Source organism: Crocodylus porosus, unplaced genomic scaffold (genome assembly GCF_001723895.1).
Source record: "Crocodylus porosus isolate Cpor-Errol unplaced genomic scaffold, CroPor_comp1, whole genome shotgun sequence".
Classification (NCBI taxonomy): domain Eukaryota; kingdom Metazoa; phylum Chordata; order Crocodylia; family Crocodylidae; genus Crocodylus; species Crocodylus porosus.
Genome location: NW_017728945.1, coordinates 421,064 through 432,443, shown reverse-complemented (window position 1 = coordinate 432,443; position 11,380 = coordinate 421,064). Strand labels below are relative to the sequence as shown.

The 11,380-nt window shown below is 48.0% G+C and overlaps 1 protein-coding gene across 7 annotated transcripts in view; it reads right to left on the bottom strand.

Moving 5' to 3' along the window:
* Window positions 1-11,380, bottom strand: part of KDM4B (lysine demethylase 4B) — a 129,338-nt gene that overhangs the window by 46,567 nt on the left and 71,391 nt on the right. For all 7 annotated transcript variants that reach the window (XM_019550544.1, XM_019550545.1, XM_019550539.1 and 4 more), the window contains one exon: window positions 2,805-3,001. In XM_019550544.1, the coding sequence (XP_019406089.1) occupies window positions 2,805-3,001 (197 nt within the window). The remainder of the gene's footprint in view (window positions 1-2,804; window positions 3,002-11,380) is intronic.

The following is an 11,380-nucleotide window of genomic DNA, read 5'->3' as shown; positions in this document are numbered from 1 at the left end:
CTTCCCTTGTGTGCATGGGAGCAGCGTGGGCAGCACGCAGGGTTGTGCCCCTCACTGCTGCCCCTGTCTGCAGGGGAAGTGTGGTAGGGCAGCAGGGAGCTGGCAGCAGGCAGCTTTCTGTGCCCCCTGCTGTGCCCTGCTGTGCCGGGTTCCAACACTGCTCTGCAGAAGCGGCAAGGGCAGCACAGCAGGGAGCACTGCCAGTATGTGCTGCCTCCCTCGAGCCGGATCTGGGGCTGGGAGGCAGCTGGGGCCGGGGCCGGGGCCAGGGCGAAGAAGCTGCAGATGTTTGCAGCTGGCCCAGGTTCTGGGTCGCTGCTGACTGCCACAGAGCCCAGGCTGCTTGCAGCAGGGCCTCCATGGGAGCAGCCCGGGCTCTATGGCTATCAGCAACTACCCAGAGCCAGGCTGGCTGCAGCCGGGAGGCTATAAACAGCTGCTGGCTCCCAGCCCCAGCCCCGGCAAGGCAGCAAGTGCCAGCACTGCACCCACTGGGGCCAAGGCTGGGGAGGCAGCAGCTGTTTGTAGTCTCCCAGCTGCAGCCGGTCCCAGCTCTGGTAGCTGCTGATAGTCACAGAGCCTGGGCTACTCCCCATAGGGCTTGCAGCATCCCAGCTGCCTCCTGGGAGCAGCCCGGGCTCCTGGCTGGCAGCAACTACCTAGAGCCAGGGCTAGCTGCAGTCGGGAGGCTGCAAACAGCTGCTGCCTCTCCGGCCCCAATGCACGCCAAGGAAATTGGCCTCACATGTCATGTTCGCCACGTGTGCTGGAGTTGCTGACCCCTGACCTACACAATCACAGCAGCTACAAGGGAAACGCAGTAGTCGGCATGCCAGGGAGAGCTAGGCAGCAAGCCTGCTGGGCTGGGCCTGTGCTCTACGAGCGTGGTACCTGCCACTGGATGAAACCCTCTGCCTGAGAAATTGCCCAAGAAACATCCAAAGATGATAAGAGAACGCTTGTCCTCCCAGGGGCTTGAGGACCCTGGGGAGCCAAGATAAATGCTGCACAAGGAACTGTTTCTGATAATTATGTGTGGACACGCTCATTCTGTGTCTTGTTCCTGTGTCGCTTAAGGGATATGAGAACAAAGGCACTCTGCTAAAAAAAAATAAAGGAGCTAGGCAGCGTCATTCTGGATTATAAGCAGCCAGGCGTGGAGTTCATCAGAAATAACACTATAGGACCCTGCAGCCCCAAGGTCCAGCAATCGAGCCCCAAGGTCCAGCAATCGTAGTTTAAGCCCAGAATTGCAATTCCAGGATCTTCCAATGCTGGCTACTCCAGCTGCATCAGAGATTTAGCACCACCTTCATTTTCACTGCACCCTAAAGAAGAGGGTACAGCAACCTAATGGGGCAGGGGGGAGGAGAAGGGACTCATCCACATGTGATTTGGAAACCTGGAACATTCACAGGGTCAAAACAGTTCTCTGTAATTCTTTTAAGGAGGTCTTCTCTTTTCACTATCTCTTTTTCTTTGATCTCAAATAGAGAAACCCAGTGAGACATAAAAGCAGAAAAGGCTGAGTGACAACTCCATACTCCCAAAAGAAAAAGAAAAGGCTGGAGGAAGAGAATAGGAGCCAAGGTAGAAGCACTCTGCGGGTGCCTGTACATGCGCTGGGAGGCTGCTCCGATGCGTTGCAATTACAGTGCACTGGAGACGACTCAATTAATCAAGTCTGTTGTAGCACGCTAATTAGCGCACCTCCAACAGAAGCCCTGTACTTTGTCTGATGAGCTTTAGTTGAAGTGCCCCAGCCGCCATTTTAAAGCATGGAGATGCTGATACACAAGACACTGCAGGTGCTTTAATCAGAGTGGCTCTCAGAACCAGACTAATTAAAGCCCCCCCGCCCTGACTCCCGCTCCAGAGCATGTGTAAAAATGCCCTGTGTGACCAACAGTCTTTCCTTTTCCTGTTCCCTGGCAGGTGGAGCTATAATGCCTTCTGTATGAAATTTTGATTTTCAGGATGGGAGAAGTTAGGGCTGTAAAGTTCCTAGTTACACTGGAAACATTTCTCTATAACACTTGAAGGGAAAAGAACGTGAGCATTTTATGCAACCAAAATATACAAGGTAAAATAAAGTCAGAGCAACTGCAAGGTTTTGGCACCTGAGCTTATAAGATTTAATATCTGGATCCTAACTTGAAAGATTAGCACTCTTCCTTGCAAGTTTTGTAATTTGGGAGAGCAACACTCAGAACAATGCTTCTGTGCCATCGCAGATCTGTCTGGGACTGCACATCTGCATCTGCCTATGCTTTTACTCACCACTGTTGACAGGTCAAGTTTACCACTGCACAATGGACCAAATACATTATGGATTTAACATGTACTCCTCTAAGATGCCAGGCATTGGGTATATCTGGAAACTAGATACTGTAGTCTGGGTTGTTACAGGAGTATCTGCCCTTCTCCTCTATCTGTAAAACTCTTCCCTGGGAACATAAAACCCTAAGTTATCAAATGTCAAAAATGCTCTGTATGGGATACATGCCCTGACCCTTAGGCACTTGCTTCAGGGTCCTTCTATCACGATGATCAGTGCAGCACTAATACCATGAAGGAAGGAGACCACCGGCTGGGCCCTCAAAGTTTAGAGCCCGTGTATGTATTTTTTCAGCTAGCGACATACAGATGAAATCCCAAGCCCACAGGAGCCTGGAATATTAAGGCTATACAGCACCTTCTCAGGCACTCAGGAGCTGGTAGCTCTCTTTCAGACAACAAAAGCAGCCCAAAATATGCTAGTTAAGATGCATGTAAGTACCCGACTGATAGCAGGCTCTCCTTACCTACGGAGCAGTTTAGATTTCAGCTCAGACTTTGTCTCATTCCAGGCGTCTAGCTCTGGACTGGTCAGAGCCGTGGGTTTCATGTGATCCAAGACAGCGATATCTTTCCCTTGTTTCCACAGGTCGTAACGTTCTGGTTGCAGAACCCTCACAAAGACGTCCATGGAAATCTTCACCATGTCTTTGCGGCAAGTGCACTGCAAGAGAGTTCCAGATACTAGGGTCAGTCAGGTGTTACAGGCAGACAGGAGCAATTTTCTCTTTCTTGTCCAACAGGGTTCCCCTTCCTTTGGGGAGCTTAAACACCTATAACACTGTACATATCGACTTCATTAACTCCTATAATAGTATCAGGTATGTTCACCTGCCCATGTCTACATCAACTGGTTGAAAGATGTCAAGACCGACAGCCAAGTATTTCATCTCTCCTTAAAGACCAGCAGAAGCAGGGACCATGCCAGCATCTGACTCTGCCTGCCTCTCCCATATCTGGCCTGGAAGATCCTGAAACAGGCCACTGAGATCCGATCTCTACATTTAATTTTGCATTTCCTCTGAGCCTACCGACAAGACTGCCAGCTATTGGCAAGTGAGGTGGCAGACAGATCTCTCTCTGCTGTAACAGATTGTGAACACTAGTCATTAGGGGGTAACGATTTTGGTCACTTCGGAAAGGGGCTGCATTGAAAGCCTGGAGGTGAAAGGTTCTAGATTGCCATTAACTGGTTCCCTGGTGTGCTTGCTGCCACAGAGGACAAATGATTCGTTACATTTCCGAAATGAAAGGCCTCAAAAAGACACAAAGCTAATCTAATGCTAGAGCACAGCAGCTAATCCTCATCATCTTAAATCAAGATGCTGGGTATTATTTTTTCCTCAAATCCATCAAGTGTAAGCACCCAAAATGCCAACCCTGTTCACTGCTGGCACACAGGGTTTAGCTGTTTCCATTACCAGAAGTAAACTGGCTACCTAAAAGGAGCTGGGAGGCAGGGGGTAATCAGACAGAAAAGCAGCTTTGCACTGACCCGCTCTGGATGCAGCTAAGAGCCGACTGGCCTGCTTGGCAATGGGGTCACCGATCTAGCTGTGCCCATACAAAACAGACCAGGATAAAAAATACAGACATGTATCAAGGAGAGCCATCAGCCAACTTGCCTGCAGGGCAAAAATCTGACTGCTATTTTTTCGGTGTGGAGTTTGATTACACTGCAATGAAGGAGTCTAATTTATTAGCTTGTTGAGAAAATAAATTTAAACAGCAGAGAGGACACTTAAACATGATTTATTGCTCCTAAATGGCTGTCACAAAAAACTTTTAGAGCTGTGGGCATAATGGTTAAAGCATAAAAAATTAATGCCAAAAACAAAAGCCCAGTGATGTCCTTCCACTGCCTCCAGTGACTTAACGCACACCAGGTCTACAGCACCAAATAATGATCTTTGTGTTTGCAGCTTCAGAAGTGGAACTGCAGGGGATGCAAGGTGGAAGGAGAGGTCATGGGAAGTAAGGAAGAGGCTAAACAACTATAATTATGCTTGGGTCTGGAGGAAGCACCACTAAACCAGGGAAACCTGGCATCACTTCGCTGGACTAGCAAACCAAAATTCAAATGGACAGTGGGAAATGTCCAAATTCATTTCTGCATCCAGCTGTGCAAGAGGCTGGATACACACATATTCTTAGGTGGATCCATGGCTGCAACGCCAACATATACACCTTGGCATTGCAGCCATGGGTCCACCTAAGAATATGTTTGCATCCAGTCTCCTGACTGGACTCCCAGCCCACGGCACCCCTTACAGAGTCCCGTCTCCCAGCACAGAAGTACCAGACCACATGTGCCTCTACCCTTGTAAACTGCTAACTCATCAGCAGCATCCAGATGTGTCACCCCAAGGAAATAGCATTTTCTCCTGTTCTGGTATGTGGAACTGCATGGCGCCCTTCTAGCTGGGCCCTCCAACAAGCATAAGGCTCTTGGCCTGCTTTGCTCTCCTGCTGGATTTCCACTCCTCTGTAGTCAGAGGACGATGCAATTGGAACATTTCCAGGACAGGCATTTAAAAACACTTAACCTTCCTCCCAACACCTTCCCCCCACCCTTTGCAAGCCATCCGATTACATTTCTGTCCTTTTCTCAGCACAAATGCAAGGAATTAAACCATGTGTGGCACTGCTTTGCCTCTTCCCTCTCTCATTTGTAACTAGCAGCATTAAAATATTTATGGCCCTGAATGCAAAGCAGCTGAGAGAAGAGGCTCTCTGCAGAGCTCCCTGCTGCCCCAGTTCCCCCAAAAGGGAATTTTTTCCCCCCCTCCCACCCCTGTTCTCCATTTCACGAGGAGTGCAGGCCACCTTCTGCTCTGCAACGAAGCACCAACTTGGGGAGCAGTAATAACCTGACTGTGCTGAGCGGGAGAGAATATTTATGGCCAGGCGATTTCCAGCAAACTCAATTCATTTAATGAAAAATAGTGCAGAAAAGAAAGGCTTGGAATGCAATTTGGCCAAGGAGCTGCAGGATCACAGATGGTGCCCATGTTTCAGGATCCTGGCTGGGCAGCAGCTTTCCCCAGCGTCTCCATCAATAGTGGCTTAAGGGATTTGTATTGAGCGGCTTTTCAATTGCTTTTCCGTAAGTAATTTAAAAGGCACCTGTGTGCTCCTGCGAAGGGGAACACAAAGATGCGCCCTGTGGAGCAGATCGCCCAGTGGGTCTGGGAGATTGCAACGGAGGAGGAGGCCAAAGGGCCAATCCAGACAGTAGATGCATAATGCAAGGAACACTTCCTCTTGTGCGTACACCAACGAGGGGAGGGTAAGTGTTATGAATGCACGAATTAAGATCAAAACCAGGAATGCTAGCCCATTCCCGCAAGGCAGGGCTGGAGGGCCCCAATGACTGCATGCAAGGATTGCCGAGAACCCTCACCCTGGGCTATTCAGGTCCAATTTACATCAATTGTTATTCTGGGAAGTGACAATGCAGGCTGCAGTCTCCCTGGCTTCACCTCTCCAATCCCCTGCAACGCTCAGTCTGCAGCAGCCAGGCTCCTCTCTCTCCGCGCAGATCTAACGTGATGTATGTTTATATTTCAATTTTAATTTTATTTTATTGCTTTCACACTAGCGAGCATGAATAATTCACATGTAGCCACTCTCCCCTGGGGCTTCTTCCAGCCTGTGCAGCGATATTTCCTGAGCTGCCGCAATTGTGCCACATCCGTGTTCCTGCAATGGCCAAACGGTTCTTTCCCGCCCCCTTCTCTCTGGCAGAGCCTCACAATCCTGCTGAAAGCAGGTATTCTCCATGCACCTACAAGGATGGGGGAAAGACAGTGGTGCAGGAGACTGGGTTTAAAGTGCATCAAGCTGCTTTTTCCATTGGAAAGGGACACAAAGCACATTCCTCAGCTCTCCTTTTGTCTCCTTCGAAAATGTTCACCCCATCTCCACGCCTTTCAATCACTAACTTTCTACAAATATTTCCAAGGACCTAATTTTAGCTACAAATGCTAGAGTTTCAGAAGGCTGAACACGCAGGCACGTGCACACTTCCATTTATCTTTCCTCTCTGTCTCCGCAGACGGGGACAGAAAGCTCTCTCAAAGGGAGGTGAACTGTGTTACTGGTTTCTAATGGACAGGGAAGGACCACATTACGGGACAGAAGGGCAGAGAGACAGAAACAGAAGTCTGAAAGGTTCCCTCGAGTGCCAGCTGAACCTTGGGGTCCTACTGTGTTCCAGTTTCTGTATAAAATGCTAAGATGAGATGGAGTAAAGGGGTAACTGGAGCCCTCCAGGCTTCCCATGCTGCAGCAGCATTGATTCTGCCCTGGAGTTATCCCCCATTATGATCCATTCAAGTATAAAACAAGACTGTTTGGCAACAACACTAGGGAGAACCAGACCTCTTCAGCTTACAAGCTAGTGATGAATCAAGGAGCCCGACCCTTTCAGGATGCTCGCTTGGAACTGGGCATGCACAAAACCTTGAGTCTGAGTAAAAGGAGAAAAGGGGTTTGAAGCCCAAACAGGCCTGAACCTGGATAAGGAATCTGATCGCACATCTCCACGAACAGAAGAGCGCTGTCGCTCTCATGCAAGGGGCTGAGATTACGTAGGTCACACCAATCCAAGCCACACTGTATACGTTGAAGCAATATAGATACCCTTGAGTTGTCCTCTCCTTATCATGCCAGTGAGAGTGATGGAAATATTCCCTTCGGCTGTGCCTTGCAAGGACGTGCCATGGCATCGAGTCACACTCCAAGCAGCCCTCTCCAACTGGATCCATCCCCTCAATGTTCAGAACACTTTTCTTTTTCCTTTGCACACAGAGAAACTGCTCCATGAAATGCGTATCAGGCAGCACCATAAATTAAACTGATCCTCTGCTCTGCTGTGCTCCATTCACACTGCTGGATGGGCCAGGGCAGGCAAGAGGCTCCATGCTTGCTTGGCTAGGTCACCACCATCGGAGCACTGTGGTAGCTGCCCAGGGACGGCGTAGGGGTAACAGGCAACACCCATGTGTCACATAGGTGGTAGTTCTTACCACTGTTTCTGGTACAACTTCAAAAGTATAAAGTACACGTACAAGAGCATAAAAATTGCCTGCACACAGCCAAAGCATGGTGCAAAACTGAACCAGTCACAACTCTAAAATTAAGAAACACTCTGACAATGCAGGCGCTCTGAGGTCTAACCCCCTGTCTTCACAGCACAACAGTCCATGCTGCCCTTTATATTTCTTCCCCCAACTTGCACTATACTGAAATGCTGCAAAAACCCAACCGAGAAATCCTGATTGCAGGTTTCCTTCTCTATGCCATTAGAAAAATTCATCCCAGCTGCAGACCTAAAGAAAAAGTGGCTGAAAAAGGGCTGAAAAGTGACAAGGTCACCAAGCACATGGGCCATGACTAAATGGTAACACGAAGGCCATACACTCATCATGTCAACGTGACAGATGAAGGAATTTACAAGTGTGGAGTTAAGGGACTCTGGGATCTAATCAAGCATCTTTGTGTCTTTTCCCCTCTTCCTCCCTCATTTGGTGCCCAGATTGCCATGCCAAACTGCCGGGGAGCAGCGTGGCTGTCACCACGCATGCTGGGAGAATGACAGATCAAAGAGCAGAATATTCATAACCCGGGTCTCCTAGGACCCGCTGGCAAGTTCTGAGGAAAATGAAAAAGTGGTCTAGGGTTTGCTGTTTGCCTCCAGTTTCGGAGAATCAGAGACCCAAAGCAGCAACCAGCTGACTTCTGAAAAAGAAAATGATGACAGCTCAGTACTACAGCTTCACCCCGTGAATCCTTCACTGGCCCAGTGCTGAATTCCTTCCGCTACCCATGTCCAATGCAGCACGTGCCCCATCTCCCCCTGCCCTTGCTCTGGAAAGAACGCAGGGCTGGTACCCACAGGAAGCACAAAGCACTTCCCAAACTCCCAGGATCTGTAAAGCAGAACATAATTCAACACTGGGGCCTGAACATTTAAAGAGCCACCCCTGTCATAGGCCAGAGGAGCTTTAAGGGGTCCACCAAATCCAAACGAAATCTCCTTCTAACGCTTCCCCCGTTCCTCTTCTCAGAAACCTCTGGCTTCACTATCCAGAGGCAACAGGGTTATCAGAAGACAGCTTTTGGAGGATGCAAGCGTGGCAGAAGAAAACCATCTGCAAAAAAACTCCGTACGGTCACCCACTCTGGAAATCTTCTAAAAGCGTCTTGACGCTCACCTTGCTAGGGGTCATCTGATCCCAGCAGCCTTTCCTGCCCAAGTGCAGGGGGTGCCGATTCCCTGCAGCAATGCCAATTCCCGGCCGCGATGCCCATGTAGTAAGGTCCCTTCCAGCTGCTAACAACTATGAAACTATAAGCAGCTGTACCCAGGAACCTGAACACAAGACCCATTTTCTCCAGCTATGCAAAACACAGGACTCCAGCTAGCCTGCTGCAAAATGAAGGCAGAGCTCGTTAGAATAGAGACTAAGAAAACAGACATCAAATCCTCATGCTGAGCCTGCAGCTTCACCCAGCCCAGCAAACCTGTTCCACTTAGTACTGGTATAGAAGCCCCTCCATAAGTGCCCACTGAAAATGCATATGGCACAATAAAACATGTTTCCTAGGTGGAAGGATTGGGTCCTTCCCCTAAAAGGGGAAGTCATTTCACTATCACAGTCTCAGAAAATGCAAGCGACAAACAGTTTAATCTAGCTAAAGGCCTCCTCTCCCCAGTTCCTTCTTCCTCCCCAATCTCTCACGAATGGTAAAAGATAGATAACGGTTACTTGAAGTCTCACTAACATTTTATAGTGTCCTCCGGATATGTCAAATATTCTTTTATGACCATTAGTAATTTCTCTCCTTTTACAGAGGATTAAGTAAGATGACTTGTTTTTATAAAAAGTAATAAAAAATGATACAGAGGCCTCATTTTATCACACTAGGAAGGTTGATTCTCTCCATCACAAAAAGCTTGCCAGCTATTAACGGAAAAGTGAACCCAATCTATTCCCTACTACATGAGCAGTTTATGTGAAGGAACACATCTCCCCACATAAATGCAAAAGCAAAGGTGATGCATTAAAATTAGCACTTCCAGGCTTCCTGGTGGAGGGTTATGCTTAGCTGAAGTCAACCACCAGCAACACGTAAGATCATCCAAGGGGGGGGAAAAAAACAAAACACACACACAAAAAACCTAACTTCCCTTCATGCTTAAATACAAGAAAAATGCACACACTCAAAGCTGAAGCTCCTCCAATTGTTTATCCAGTGATAAAAACAGGACAGAAGCCTTGACTTGAAGCTACTAAATATTGGATTTTCCATTATATGGGGGTCATAAAAAATTGCTTTGCAAGGAAAATGGCTGCTTTCAAGGAGGCTGAGACAATCCTACTCAGTAACTCATTTGTAAGGAGAAAAACAGTATCTTACTGGTGTAGCTGCCACTGCAGGGATCGGCTCCCTCCAAAATGGGAGCGCTCAAGGAAGGACAGCAGGTTTTGCCTATACTGAGAAATGCAAAGTAAGATGCTTCTTGGCATCCTCAACTGGCCGCTCGCCTTCCTGACCTAATTCAAGCACATTATTTGAACCCTCGTTACTACTCACCATAGCATAGCACATTAAGCCCAACTTCATCCAATTCCCTGCAGCAATGCCCATCTTGATGGGCAAGTTTTCAACAGCAGCCAAGACCCGAAAGCGGCAGGTGAGGACAGGTAATTCTCAGATGAATGAGTTAACTTTTGAAAAAATAAAAATGAAAATACGATCTGCAAACAAGTAGCTCGTGCATTTACTGGCTGGCTGTTGCAAACTTGTGGGAAGGAAGATGAGCCTTGACCCCCTGTTTCTAGTGTAATTATTAGCATTGCAGTACGTCTCAACAACAAACCAGTTCATTAGGAAACCCACTGGAAACCCTCCGCAGAATTTCATAAACAAAACAATTAGACAAAGACTTCCAAGGACTCCCCCTGGTCCTTGGCTGCGAGGCACGTTTCCCCTCTCCTTGCTTCTGTAATGCTCGATGCACACTTCTCCGAGTAGGGTGGTGTTAGACAGGTGGCCTACGGTGTTAGATGTGGGAGGGCGAAGAACTGCGGGGTAGCAAAGGAGGGTCAGATTTACCCCACTTTGCCCATCTGAAAGACAAGGCTTGTTTAGGAAACTGCATCACAGGCTGCATGGAGCGGTGTTTCACACTGGGCAAAACTTTAAAAGCCCATATGCTTCATTTCCCTTGCACCAGAAATTTCTCCTGCTATTTTACCTGAAGAAAGAGTAAAACTACTGTACACCTTCCCCAGCCCTGAAGAATTATGCCAGCTGCTTTCTACCCAGGCAGCTTTCATGGCTTTAGCCTTAAAACTATCCCAGGCCCATGGGGTTCAGCCCTGAAGGAGTATGTCAGCTGCTTGCTATCCAGGCAGCGTTCATGGCTTTAGCCTTAAAACTACCGCAGGCACACGTGGTCCGCTGTGCAAAGCAAAAAGAATTACAGTATCGAACAATTCCACCTCAATGGGATCCTGAGCTGTGTGTCCAAGCCAAGGAGCAATAGCACTGAAGGGGAGATTGCTGTCAAAATCCAATGAAATACCAACTGGGAATCCAATGAAATACCAACTCTGCTCCTTCCTGGTGTCCTTATTCCATTACAGGGGCTAAAAAAAATCATAGACTTCCTTATGACTGCTTTACAAATCACCACCTGTTGGCTATCTTAGGCCATTGACCAGTAGGAACATGTTTCATTCTCTCCACTGCCATGTCAGATGCAGTTTGGTGAAAGAAAACTATTACTTGTAATTCTTGCTCTCAGAAAGTATGCTTATCTTCAAACCTGCCAATGGAGCAACTTATAATCAAAGCGCGAGACAAATGGTCAAAATGTGCCAAATCTATTGCGATCTATCGCTTAAACACATGAAAAATCTTATAAAAAGACATTCTCTTTCTTTTCATAGATTTCATAGACATTAGGGCTGGAAGGGACCTCGGGAGATCATCGAGTCCAGCCCCCTGCCCAAAGGGCAGGAAGTCAGCT